Genomic DNA, 14,757 nt, shown 5'->3' with positions numbered 1-14,757 from the left:
CCCCCATCCCCCCCCCCCCCAAAAAAAAAGTGTGGGGGGAAATAGCAGTGAAGTAGGAATGACCGCTGGGACTGGTGAAGTCCCTGTATGCTAAGCACCGGCCCCGCTCACTGTTGTATAATCTTATCTAACCTGTAGGCATTGTTAAGATATAATAATCATGTGTAATCCAGCGTCACTCACTACATCACGCGCCCATGCCGCCTGCTTCATTCATAAAGTGGGCGGTGCAGGCGCATGACGTAGTGAGTGACGCGCCGCCCTCCTGGCCTGCCTCCTCCCTCCTCTCTGCTACGGAACTTACTGTTGTAGGTAATACAGCTGGATTACACATGATTATTATATTTTAACAATGCCTACAGGTTAGATAAGATTATACAACAGTGAGCGGGGCCGGTGCAATAGAAGACAGGGACTGCACCGGTCCCCGCTGTCATTCCCAATAAAGACGCGGGCCCCCAGCCCCTGTATTGGGGGTCATTCACACCGCAGAGACACTGTTATGGGGGGGATCTGTGGATGGCACATAGCATAAGATGCTATATATGTGTCATCCGCAGATGTCCCCATAGCAGTGCCAGCCGCAGATGTCCCCATAGCAGTGCCAGCCGCAGATGTCCCCATAGCAGTGCCAGCCGCAGATGTCCCCATAGCAGTGTCATCCGCAGACCACCATTAGTTCAAAACCCACCAAAAGCACACCTTTTGGTTCAAAATATTTTTTTCTTATTTTCCTCCTCAAAAACCTAGGCGCGTCTTATAGGGCGAAAAATACAATACTTAAATTTTAAATGCATATTAAAGAAGACCTTTCACCACTCATGACATGCCCATTTAATAGCATCATGCATTCCCCATGTAATAACAATTCTGGAGCATCTATTCTTATGACTCTATGTTGTGCCATTCCTTTATTATTCCTGTAAGAAGTTATAAATGAATTGCCAACATTATGCAGGAAGGGTACAGAGGGGTGGAACCAGTTGGGGTGGTGTACCTGCACAGTCTGAAAATGGCAGCACTTATTAGATAGAGTGAGTCTATTCATGTACACACCCCCAACTTGTTACCTCCCCTCTGTACCCTTACTGCAGACTGCTAGCAATTCATTCATAACTTCTAGTAGAAATAATAAAGGAACGGCACAACATAGAGCCGAAAGAATAGATGCTCCAAAATTATTACATGGGGAGTGTATGAAGCTATTAAATGGGCATGTCAGGAGTGGTGAAAGATCTTCTTTTATATGCATTTAAAATTTAAGTAAATCAGAACTAGTTATTCCAGTAAGGCTAGTTTCACATTTGCCGTGAATGTATCTATCCACAGACAGACACATTCTTGGACAGACTTCTTTGGACTGGACATATATCAAGAGTGATTTTTGTTTTTCATTTTCCATTTCACTATCTATATTTTAAGGTCTAATGCACACAACCTTACAAATTGTGGATCCTAAAAACACAGACACCAGCCGTGTGCGTTCTACATTTTGCCGAATGGAACCTCCCGCCCTAGGATAGAAATGCCTATTCTTGTCTGCAAAACGAATAGGACATGTTCTATTTATTATTATTTTTTTGCGGGGCTCCGGAATGGAGCAACATTGAAGTGCATGGGTTCGCATCCAAGTTTTTACACTGACCACTAAGCCTAAATTATGTTGATACTTCCTGTTTTGTATAGATAACTTTTCACTAGCCACTACATGTCTGGAGTCGTGAGAGGTCCTCTTTAATGATTAACAACTTTGCCACAGTAAATCTTGGGGGAGGGTTTGAATCAGTCTGTGTAATTCATTATACTGCTATCTTCCAAGGGTTTCTGATATTGTTCATAGACACCTGGGATACGACATAGCTGTATTTGTTGGGGGAAAGGCAATGTCACGGCCTTGGTGTTGTGTGCTGTGACACATTTGCCGTGCATGCCGGTTGCCTGGGGCAACGCGTTGTCGGCTTAAATGTGCTTTGCTCCCCTTCTCCTGGTTCCTCCCCTGTCTGGTGCTGGAGGGGTTAACTTCCTGGTTGGATGTGGCCACTAGGGTTTTATCACCTGTGGCTCCCTGGTTGGAGTCAGTTGGTGCTGAAGTCCTGCTCCAGTCCAGGGTTTTCTATCTGCCCAGTCCTTGAGGGCCACCTAGTGGGACATCGATGTCTTCTGATGTCACCCCTTTCTGTCTGTTTCAGTTACCCTACCTCACTTGTTGTATGTTTGGTGTGGGTTTATGTTTGGGGTTGTTGTTATGTTTGGTTTGGTGTTTCATGTCTGGCCTGTTTGGTGTTTCAGGTGAGCATGGATGCCAGACATATCCATTGTATGTCCTATACCTCCACAAGGTGGTCCCTGGAGTTCCCCGGAGGGGGAACTACAAGCAGCGCAGCCTGGTGCCGCCATGGTTCATGCCGCATGGTAATCCAGGTGAGTTCTACTAGATTTTGTGTTTGGTGTTCGTGCTGGGTCCTGCCTGGTGTGTGTGTGTGTGTGTGGGCCTATGTGCATTACCAGAATCCTGTAGCGGCGTGGACGGCTCGAGTTCCTGTTGCAGCTGTGTCAGGTAGGTGTCCATGTTGGTCCTGTTGGCAGTGGTGTTTTCTGCCACTGGACACTTACCTGTCGTGTCGTCGTCCACTGCTGGCTGCTTTCTTCCCCTTTGTTGCTAGGCATGTTGGAGACTCCGATTCCTCCAAGACACTGAGGAACCGGAGTCTCCAACAGGCCTAGCAACAAAGAGGAAGAAAGCAGCCAGCAGTGGACGACACGACAGGTAAGTGTCCAGTGGCAGAAAACACCACTGCCAACAGGACCAACATGAACACCTACCTGACACATCTGCAACAGGAACTCGAGCCGTCCACGCCGCTACCACAGAATCCTGGTAATGCGCATAGGCCCAAACACACACACCAGGCAAGACCCAGCACGAACACTAAACACAGAATCTAGTAAAAACAACCTGGACCACCATGCGGCATGAACCATGGAGGGACCACTCTGCGCTGCTTGTAGTTCCCCCTCCGAGGAACTCCAGGGACTCCCTTCCAAAGGTATAGAACATATAAAGGATATGTCTGGCATCCATGCTGACCTGAAACACCAAACAGGCCAGACATGACAACAACCCCAAACATAAACCCACACCAAACATACAACAAGTGAGGTAGGGTAACTGAAACAGACACAAAGGGGTGACATCAGAAGACATCGATGTCCCACTAGGTGGCCCTCAAGGACTGGGCAGATAGAACACCCTGGACTGGAGCAGAGCTCCAGCACCAACGACAGCTGAAGTACAACTGACTCCTGCCAGGGAGCCACAGGTGATAAAACCCTAGAGGCCACACCCAGCCAGGAAGTTAACCCCTCCAGCACCAGACAGGGGAGGAACCAGGAGAAGGGGAGCAGAGCACATTCAAGCTGACAACAACGCGTTGCCCCAGGCAACCGGCATTCACGGCAAATGTGTCACGGCGCACAACACCGAGGCCGTGACAGGCAGTTCTTGAAGAAAAGTTAGCAGGTCAAGCATCAGCATTATTTCACTGTGTGACTAGTAGGAACACCTCTATTATATCTATGTAATATTCCTACTATTTCTTTTCAGAGTGCATCTGGGAACATTTCCCTGTACTGCTGCAGTATCTATGACATATCTGAGTAAGTACTTATTCCTTGAGATTATTCACAGGACGCTGCTTTTAGCAAAACTATTCTCTTAAAAACATTGAAAATTAATTCTGTTGAGTATGTGAGATGGTAAACACAATGGGGCAGATTTAGTAATAGTGTCGCCAATCACAGTCTTAATATTAGAGAAATTTACTATTCTGGCGCATGGACCTTTTTAAATTTGGAATCATGTAAATTCTGTGCCAACTTTACGCTAGAATTCCGTTTGTGAGCCAAAATTTGTCCATGTGCAACAAAAAAACTGTCTAGTCTAAATTTTATTCTGCCGATAAGTTGTTGTAGTTTCAAAATGTTTGCGCATGGAGATGCATTTAGGCCACTCCCCTTTCCAGTGATGCCATGCTCCATTGTCAAACGAGGCCTAAGATACTTAGAAAAAAGTGTAAATGTGATACAAAGCATTTTCAGTAGTAAATCTGCCCCACAGTTCTAAAGGAGTACAAATGTGAATAGGGTTTAATGGTTCTCTGTGTTATTTGCAGCGCAGTCATTGGAAAGTTTGATGGAGTGTGGGACAGAGGAGCAATGGTAGCTGTGAACCCGAAGGACAGAGAACGGTTAGTTGCTGTATATATCCAGTCATATAATCTTTAAAAAAAAAATATATATATATATATATATATAAAGATATAATGCAAGAACCCCTTATGTATAAAAAGAGAATTACTATCGGCTTTTTTCCAGCGTGCTTATCTCTATCTGTTATGATTAATATTGTAGAGAGCGAACTCCTTGTCTCATCATGTATTCTCTCGTTTATTATTCTACCAGTTACACCAATGTCGTTCTGTCACTAATGGCTAAGGACTGTCATTACTTACTTGTAACAGTTGAATATGATCCTAAGTTGCATAAAGGTGAGTATGTAAGATAGCTCCTTTATGCCTTTTTAATACTCATTATATTTAAATGGATCCATCAAATTCCACATCATAGTTCTATTACTTTACAGAAATGTGTTTTCTATAAGATGGAGAAGGCATTTCATGCTTAATACTGCTAAGTGTAGTTATTTACTTACTTTTTACTTCTTCAGCTCTGTACTGCACCTTTGTTCTGATGCTTCCAGAGCTTTCTGTATGTGGAGTTATCATGTAAAAGGCTACAATTCCCAAGAATCCTCTGCCTCTCTTACAGACATTGCCTATATTAACAGCCGCCTGCATGCCTCTCTATCACAAGGTGTAATGTAGCGCTGTAATTACTCTTTGTCTTCACACACAACACAGATCTGTTACTGACACTATCTGTTGCCCAGCATGTGAAACATGATCCCTCCAAAGACAGGGAGGGATATGGAGAGCAGGGAGCAGTGGAGATAAGATGCATCCTATTTGTGAGGTCCCATACAGCAAATAGAGGAGATGGGGAGATAACCACATATTTAGTGTACATGCTGTCACACAAGCAGGAGACATGGTCACACAAACAGGAGCATGGTCATGTGACAGCATATGAGACTGACTTACACTGCCGTCCCAACTGGAGACAATACATTAGTAAGCGAATAATCTTCGTACATATCAATCAGTTTAAAGATTGGAAAATTGTTTTAACTTCTTAATATATACAGCCTTTTAAGCTTCAGTTTTTCTTTATACAGAGCTCCAAATACCCTATATACACATAGATTTAAAATCACACTGGCTCCCTCGCTTGGACTCCTCCAGGGGCCAGGTTTCCTTCCCTCTCTCCACCATTACCAGACTCAAGGAGCTCTTGTTTTCTCACCAACTCGCTGATGCCTGGCGTATCCTTCATCCAACATCCCGAGACTACACATTCTTTTCCCACCCCCACAACTCCTACTCCAGATTGGATTACTTCCTTCTGAACCATGCTAGACTAGACCTTCTCTCCAAAGCGGAGATTGACCCTATTACCTTCTCTGACCACGCCCTAGTCTCCATATCCCTCTCCTTCCCGACCTACCAACCCAGAGCCTGGCACTGGCAGCTAAATGACTCACTTCTCCAAGACCTTCAGGTCACTTCTGAAATCCGGAGAGACCTGGCTGAGTACTTCGTGAATAATGTGACGCCCGAGAGCGACCCCCTTACCATTTGGGAAGCCCATAAATGCTTTATCAGAGGCTCCTTTATTAAACTAGGGTCCCATTTGAAAAAGGAAAGGGCAGCAAAGATATCTACTCTTCTATCGCGCATTCACGCGATAGAACAGCAGCATGAACGGACACTGGACTTGCAGGTGGGAGCAGAACTCGCCGAGCTGAGAGATCAGGTTCGCTCTCTATGCCTTTCAAAAGCCAAGGCGACCTTAACTAAGTGCCGTAGACACTACTATGAGCATGGTAACAAACCAGGCAGAACCCTTGCACGGGCTTTACAAAAGACCAGATTGCGCTCCTTTGTCCCCCATGTGTCACTCCCCTCTGGTAGAAAGACCTCTCTCCCGAAGGAAATAACAGAAGCGTTCAGATTCTACTATCACACCCTGTACAATCTAGATTACTCTCATCAATCCATTAGCCCTGAATCCAGGCCCTTAGTGAAAACTTATCTTGAATCTGCGGGCTTACCATCTCTCTCCTCAGAAGCGGTTTCTGATTTGGAATCACCCATATCATTATCGGAGTTACAGGCAGCTATTAAAGACTCCCAGACAGGGAAGGCTCCTGGTCCGGATGGACTCACGCTTTCCTACTATAAACAGTTTAAGGACATTTTGCCTACCCATTTTATTGCTGCCTTTAACTCATTAGATAAGGCCTGTACTCTCCCAAATGACACCCTTAGAGCCCATATCACAGTAGTCCCCAAGGAAGGGAAAGATCCCTCACAATGCCAAAGCTACCGTCCCATTTCCCTGATCAACGTAGATCTAAAGTTATTTTCTAAAATTCTTGCCACTCGCCTTCTACCACACCTCCAAAAACTAATTCATCTAGACCAAACAGGTTTTTTACCCCTAAGAGAAGCCCTTGATAGTACTACGAGAGCAATTAACATGATCTACCAAGCCGTCACTTCTAAGACCCCAACTTTAATCCTATCTACTGACGCCGAAAAGGCGTTCAATAGGGTCAACTGGGAATTTATGTTCGAAACCCTACGATGCGTGGGACTGGGGGACAAAATGATGGCTCGGATTACTAATCTTTACTCCAACCCCACGGCAGTGGTTAAGGTGAATGGCCAGTTTTCTATGCCCCTGTCCGTCCGCAACGGAACAAGACAGGGCTGTCCCCTTTCCCCTTTAATATTCGTGATTTGTCTGGAGCCGCTTCTGTGTCATATAAGGGGGAACACCGATATTTCAGGGCTACGGATTCATGAGACCTCTCACAAGGTTGCAGCTTACGCTGATGATCTTCTGTTCTTCCTCACCAACCCCAGGGTTACCCTCCCAAACCTCTTTCAGGAACTAAAAAAAAAAGTATATGCTTACCTCTCGAACTTTAAGATTAATTATCAAAAATCCAAAGCTTTAAACATAACTCTTTCCCCTACCACGGTCCAATCTATTTCAGAGAATTTTCCATTTAAATGGGCTCGCTCGTCCTTAAAATACCTAGGGATATTACTGACCCCCACACTCTCGGAACTCTACCAGGTCAACTACCCGCCTCTTCTCCGAACTATAAAAGCAGACCTAGACAGGTGGCATACTGGTACGTTCTCTTGGTTTGGAAGGATATCTATCTTTAAAATGAATGTATTGCCAAAAATTCTCTTTTTCTTCCAAGCCCTGCCGATCCACATCCCCAGACTCTTTTTCCACACTCTTTTGAAAATGTTGACCCGTTTCATATGGGCCGGCAAACCGTCCAGGATAGCCAGGTCAATACTCTTTCGTCCCAAGCTGGAGGGAGGCCTAGGGTTACCTGACTTCCTCTCATATCATAGGGCATCACATCTTCTTAGGATAGTAGATTGGTGTCGTCACCAAGCCTATAAACAATGGGTCTCAATTGAGAAATCCTTCCTGATTGCTCCATTGTCAGCTATTCCTTGGTTGTCCACCCAGGTCCCATTGGAGGCGCGCCTACACCCGACCATAGGCCCCTCCATGAAAGCCTTTGCCAGCATTCAAAATCGCCCGGGTATCTCCCCATCCCCCTCTCCTATGTTCCCGATTCTGGGAAATCCTCAGTTCCCCCCAGGGTTAGAGCGCGGTCCATTCAAGGAGTTGGTAAATTGCAACAAATTCAGGGCCCACCATCTGACTGCCTCAAATCAATGGCTCACCCCTCAACAGATCTCAGAGACGACTGGAGTGTCTACTCTCAACCCGTGGCAGTCTAGACAACTTACACATTTCATGTCTACACTTCCTCCGGCGACTACATATGTTCGAGACAAGACAGACTTTGAGTCCCTCTGTGATCAGTCTGGAGTGGCTAGACGTACCCTCTCCCGCACATATAGCTTGCTAATATCTCCCCCGGACCAACCTCCCCCCAACTTTGTCTCTCAATGGGAAACTGATTTAGATATCACACTTTCCTTGGACCAACGGTTGAGACTATACACGTGCATTCACAAAACATTTATGGCCAGCAATGTTCAAGAAGCGGGTTTCAAACTCATGTCCCGTTGGTATAGGGTCCCAACTAGACTTAACTCCATTTTCCCATCTACCTCACCCCTATGCTGGCGATGTGGCTCTGAGAGGGGTACATTACTACATATATTCTGGTCTTGTCCCCTTCTTTCGGGTTTCTGGGACTCTGTATGGGGAATTACGTCTAAGTTCACTACATATACCCTCCCTAAGACACCTGCTTTTTTCCTGCTTCATCAGTGCGAGATTCCTCTGGCATCCTACAATAAGTCTGTGGTAAGGCACTTCGTAAATGCGGCAAGAGCTTGCATCCCATGCCTATGGAGGCAATTATCTGTTCCCTCCGTAACAATGTGGATCAATAGAGTTCCGGAGATTACTCTAGTTAGTTCGTGACTGCTGTCCCCTTTCCTTTTTCCTTCCCCCCCTTTTCTTCCCTTCTCTGTCCCCCCCTTTCCTTGCCTACCCCTCTTCACGACATTGTATTTGGATTCAGTTTGCTTTTTAATGTTCCACATTTTATTGTGGTTTTCCTGTGTAGGGCCATATAAGTATATGACTTGTCGATTGTCATTTATTGTACTCATGCTTTATTACTGAGTTGTATTCAATACCAGTCCCATTGCTCGCTATGCTTTGGGCTATTGAAAAATTGAAAAATCCTAAATAAAGAATTTACAAAAAAATAAAATCACACTGGCTGCTGCCAGAGGTGGTCTGGTCATAATGTATAAAGCATTGCTGTACTACCATTCTGCCCCATGTATAAACAGAGTAACATTACCTCCCATTCTCCCTCTAGTGTTGGTGGTCATTATGCTGTATTTTGAGTTATTTGCGCACCTTGTAGGTCTGATGTGTGCCAGGCGTGTATGGAGTGGGCTGATGATCTGAGCCCACACCGTACCTGGCAAGTGCTTAATGTTTTATACAGCTAACACCCACCCGATAATTTCACTGTGTAAGGGTGCCATTGATCAGCCGATGAGCGAGGAAACGCATGTCCATTGTGTGAAAGCATTTCTGGTGCTGACATCTGAATCGTCATTTCTGGGCAGCAGAGTGTGCTGTGTAAACAGCAGTCTGCTGCCCAGAAGCACTGATTCTCTATGAAGACAAGCAATAGAAGCAGCAGTCCCTTGTCCCCATAAAGTGGAGGTGATTGGATGTAAATGTGGCTCTCACCACCTCTGACGAGCAGGCAATTATCGGGAAAGAACAGATTGTTCCCGATAATTGACTGCTGTGTCGGCTCATGTAAGGGGGCCTTTAGAAAGTAAGCTTGTTTAATCATTTGCATACCATCCAGGAAATACACACACCTCGGCCCCATGAGCTGTGTCATGAGCTTTGGTTGTGCTTTGCGCCAGTGAAGCAGTGATTTGTCTCTTTTTCATAGGCCCACCATTTTACGTACCTGAATCTGAAGTAGCAAATTTACTTGGTAAGTAATTGCATGTGAAAATGTGGTGACATACATAGTTATGACAATACTCTGCTTGTAAAATGTACTGTAGTTTTCGGATAATCATAATACTCCCTAGAAATCTAGGGAAATAATAATCAATGCTCTTATCTTTGAATTCTCATTGGGTCCTATCGGCTGACCAGGTTCAGTCGCGACCACTGATGATGCATGGTCTATAATGATGTCATATCATACAAACTTACTGCTAATTGCTATGACTTAGGACCCCACAAATATGACATCTAGGAGCAGTGATGGTCAGTTCACAGTGTTCGCCAGTGAACACATGCGGGCTGCCATCTTTATTAAGGTAGACTCACCCGTCCGGCAATGCACAGGTAAGCCCCTACCTGTGCCGGGAGCCAGTCTGAAATCAAATGCAGTCACCAGGAGCAGGCAGTTCCGAGAACAGCCGCCGGGGCCTTCATCGGGCTGTTTTCGGAACTGCCTGCCCCCGGTGACTGCATTTGATTTTAGACCGGCACAGGCACAGGTAAGGGCTTACCTGTGTATCGCTGGACGGGTGAGTCTACCTTACTAAAGATGGCAGCCCGCACGTGTTTGCTGGTGAACACTGCGAACTGACCATCACTGTCTAGGAGCACTGAAGTTTACTTTAGCCGTTCACTCTTCTTCCCTTCATGGGCATAATGTTCAACCAAGCCAAGCATATGCATATTAGTAGTGTAAGCAACAGTGTTTTGGTACCTGTCAACCATCTTGTGGGATGATGTTGATTTAAAGGGAGTCTGTCACCAACCTGACCGGTTTTAAACCGGTCACATAATTCAGTGGGACACAAAGACATGACACAGATGTGACCTTTGTTTCGTTTTTCAGATCATCGAAATCGGCCAAAAAGTCATTTTTATGATATGCTAATGAGTCGTCGCAAGTGCCCAGGGGCGGAGAGTTTGCGGAAAGTGCCCAAGTTCCCCCGCCTCACTCTGCCCCTCAGTAAGCTCAGGCCAGCCCTGTGGCTCTGTGACATCATATTTCCCTATAGGCCGTTCGTGCATCGCAGAGGCACAGAGATATGCAGTGCGCATGCGCCGATTTTACGCCAGTAACTGGCGCATGCGCACTGCATATCTCTGTGCCTCTTCCCACTGTGGGCAGAACACTGCGCATGCCCGGGCCTATAGGGATATATGAAGTCACAGGGCCACAGTTTACTGAGGGGCGGAGTTAGGCGTGAATAAGGCGGTGGAACTTGGGCACTTTCAGCAAACTCTCCGCCCCTGGGCACCTGTGACGACTCATTAGCATATCATAAAAACGACTTTTTGGGCGATTTTGGATGATCTGAAAAACGAAACAAAGGTAACATCTGTGTCATGTCTTTGTGTCCCGCTGAACTATGTGATCGGTTTAAAATCGGTCAGGTTGGTGACAGACTCCCTTTAATGGGGCTGAGCTGCACATAGACTAGGCTGAGAGAAGGCATCTGCACTTTTCAAACAACTGATCAGCAGAGGTCCTGGGTGTTGATCAGATACTGAAGACCTATCCAGAGGATAGTTTATCAGTAGACAAGTCTCGGGAAAACACCTTTTAAAGGTCACTACTCTGGGGTAGAGCTGGCCGGGCAAGCATAGGCACTTTACAGGAATAAATAGAAGATACTGAAACAGCTGCACACCTAAAACAACAAGAAAAGAGTCTGAGCAATTATTTTCTGACTAGTTCTCACATTTGTCTCCGTATTTTGTCTTTTTCAGGTTCTTCATGTGCTTTTAAGATATTGAAGAAGTTTGATGCACTTGGTGACAAGCAGAAACAATGGGGACTCGATTTTTACTATGAAAACATTTACCTGGTCACTCCGAAACTGCAGTCTTGATTAACTACACCCTTATTTGTAGTCTTTTCTTTTCTTTTTGGAACACAGACCTGTTAATTTGTCGCGATGTCTACTTTTTGATTTTAGATGCTCCTTCTCTTGTTGTCACTACCTCTTTGCCCCTTTAATGAGCAGGCAGTAAATCAAAGGTATTATACTTTTATCAATAAAATATATTTTCTCAATGTTGCCTATTATTCTTGCCATCTTTATTTTGCAGTTTATGTTTTGCACTTCCTTGCGAACCTTTTTAGAAATGAAGCTGAGAGCTTATTCAGGTCTTTTGGGGATGTTTCATACATTCCTTTTTTTGAAATATGAGTAGGGGAGAACAGATTTTCCTGGCAGCATATGCACTTGCTGACAATTTTGTCTATTATATAAATTGCAAATGTTGTCATGCCCTTTTTATAGAAAGATGTAAGCAGTATCGCCTCAAGAGACCTAGACAAATGTGTATCTGCACAAGCCCCATTTACAGGGGTCAACCAGAATTTAAGAGCATTTTATAAAATGGGAGTGCTGTAAAATAAAAAGAAACTTGACTTAATCCCCGTCACCGGTCCTGCTGGCTTGTCCTGATGTTGTACTGTACATAACCATGTCGGCTGCAGCAGTTACATGAACATGTGCGGCACTTCATCACTGTAGGACAAGTCAACAAGACCAGAAGGGGCAATAGAGCAATGGGGGAATAAATGGGTGAGCAATTTTTCAGGCATTACTGCTTTTAGTTTTGGGGGATTTTGTGGTTGTTATATCTCTCCTGATATGAAATACATACCGCAATTACAGAATTAGAGTGTCTGTAGACCTAGACCCAAAAGAGAGTGGTGATTGTCCTGTTGTACAAGATTTAGTGTAGAGACTCATTTGAGTACTGTTGTCTTGGCAGCTCACACAATTTGATATGTGCTAAGAAGTTCACATTTTAAAGAATAGCAAATATTGCAGTAATACGTATATATTAGTTCCTGCATAATGAGGCTTCAGGAATGTTTCCTCTATAGTGATAGACCACCTGATATGTGGCTGTGGATGCAGTTTAAATATATACGGTATAAAGTCACTGCAATGGCAAATTTAAAGCACAAGAAAGTGGCCTTGTTCCTCAGAGCCAATCAGTTCAGCTTTAAGCCTCATGCACACGACCGTGCCATTTGTTGCAGTCCACAAACCGCGGATCCGCAAAAAATGGAAGCCGCCCGTGTGCCTTCCGCAATTTGTTGAACAGGTGGCCCATTGTAGACATGCCTATTCTTGTCCCCAAAATGGACAAGAATAGGACATGCTATATTTTTTTTCCGGGGGCTCAGAACGGGGCAACGGATGTGGACAGCACACGGAGTGCTGTCCGCATCTTTTGCGGCTCCATTGAAGTAAATGGGTCCGCATCCGAGCTGCAAAAACTGCGGCTCGGATGTGGACCATAACTACGGACGTGTGCTTGAGGCCTAAATCTGACAAACACTAAAGGAGAAACTTAAACTTTACTCGTTGGAGAAGCGTTTGATTTTTAACTCCTAGGCAATTTTCATTTTTTACTCCCTGCCTTCCAGGAGCCATAACTTGATTTTTCAGTTCACATAATCATATGGGGGCTTGGTTTTTGAAGCACAAGTTGTACTTTCTAATGGCATCATTTTATATTGCATACCAGAGGCGGATTGGCCATAGACCTTACAGGGAAATTTCCTGGTGGGTCGATGCCCATGGGGCCACCCAATGAGCTCTCAACGGTAATTAACCCTGTGAAAATCAGAAACTCATGTACCCCACCAGCGACCGCACATGCCATCTGGATTCAACTTTTGGGGCAGTATATTGTGCTGCTCTGTGGTATGTTTCTGCTGGGACAGTAATCTGCGATATGGTCTTCCTGGCCCTGCCTATTTATGTTGCCCCATCCAATTTGGACACCCCTACAACATGGGACCACTTTTAGTTTTTTTACAGGGCCACTTTAAGTTCCCAGTCCAGCTCTGATTCAGATCCTTTACTCAGTACTTAGTTGAAGCACCTTTGGCAGCTAATATGGCCGCTAGTCTTCTTGGGTATGATGCCTCAAGGTTTGCACACCAGGATTTGGAGATTTCTGTCAGGTTAGATGGGGACCGTCAGTGGAAAGCCATTTTCAGGTCTCTCCAGAGATGTTCGACTGGGTTAAAATTAGGATTCTGGCTGGACCACTCAAGCACATTCCCGAAGTTCTCCCTAAGCCACTCCCATGTTGTCTTGGCTGTGTGCCCATGGTAATTGTCTTGTTAGAAGTTGAACCTCCAGAGCACTTTGGTTCAGGTTTTCATTAAGAATAGCTTTGTACTTTGCTCCATTCAGTTTTCCCATATCCTTGACCCATTTCCCTGTCCCAACCGCAAAAAAACACAAAAACACAGCATGATGCTGCCAACACCATGCTTCACTGTACGGTTAAAATGAGCAGTGTCTGGTCTCCCCCAGACATCATGCCTAGAATTGAGGACAAAAAGTTTAATCTTGGTTTCATCAGGCCAGATAATTTAGTTTCTCAAAGTTTTGAGAGTCCTTTAGGTGCTTTCATATGTCTTTTAATGAGGCTTTCTTTTGACCACGCTGCCATGAAGCCCTGATTGCTGGAGTGCTGCAGTGATGGCTGACCTGGAAGATTCTTCCATCTGCATGCAGGATCTTTGAAGCTCAGTAAGAGTGACCATTGGGTTCTTGGTCACCTCTCTTACCAAGGCCCTTCTCCCTTAATTACTTAGTTCGGTGGGGCAGCCAGCACTAGGAAGAGTCCCGATGGTTCCAGACTTCTTCTATTTAAGAAATACAGTGACCACTGTGCTCTTGGGAACTCTAAATGCAGCAATAATTTGTTGTACCCTTTCACAGATTTGTGCCTCCACACAATTCTGAATCTGAGCTCTACAGGCAGTACTTTCCTCATGGCTGTGAGGCCTTATATTGACAGGGGTTTGTATTTCCAAATCATGTCCAGTCAACTGAATTTACCACAGGTGGACTCAAATCAAGGTGTAGAAACCTCTCAAAGATGATCAAGAGAAATGTGTAGGCCCCCAGAGCTATATTTCATGTGTTATAGCAAAGGGTATCAGTACTTATATCCATGTGAATTTTTAGATTTTCCTTTTTAATACATTTGCAAACATTTCTAAAATTCTCAGTTTTCAGCTTTTCAAGGTGAAATCTCCTCACACATGCAACGCTGTGGCCAATAACTAGCTTCAGCAGT

At 44.9% G+C, this 14,757-nt stretch overlaps 1 protein-coding gene across 5 annotated transcripts in view; it reads left to right on the top strand.

The window, feature by feature from the left end:
* TPMT (thiopurine S-methyltransferase) overlaps positions 1-11,714 on the top strand; it is a 33,782-nt gene extending 22,068 nt beyond the window's left edge. For all 5 annotated transcript variants that reach the window (XM_044293040.1, XM_044293036.1, XM_044293037.1 and 2 more), the window contains exons 5-9: positions 3,605-3,657; positions 4,173-4,247; positions 4,462-4,547; positions 9,614-9,658; positions 11,404-11,714. In XM_044293040.1, coding sequence (XP_044148975.1) covers positions 3,605-3,657; positions 4,173-4,247; positions 4,462-4,547; positions 9,614-9,658; positions 11,404-11,525 — 381 coding nt within the window. In that variant the 3' untranslated portion in view covers positions 11,526-11,714. The remainder of the gene's footprint in view (positions 1-3,604; positions 3,658-4,172; positions 4,248-4,461; positions 4,548-9,613; positions 9,659-11,403) is intronic.
* The last annotated feature ends 3,043 nt before the right edge of the window (positions 11,715-14,757 follow it).

The sequence above is a fragment of the Bufo gargarizans genome, chromosome 5 (assembly GCF_014858855.1).
Source record: "Bufo gargarizans isolate SCDJY-AF-19 chromosome 5, ASM1485885v1, whole genome shotgun sequence".
NCBI classification, from domain to species: domain Eukaryota; kingdom Metazoa; phylum Chordata; class Amphibia; order Anura; family Bufonidae; genus Bufo; species Bufo gargarizans.
The sequence above is the reverse complement of the archived record's forward strand: the minus strand, read 5'-3'. Positions and strand labels throughout refer to the sequence as shown.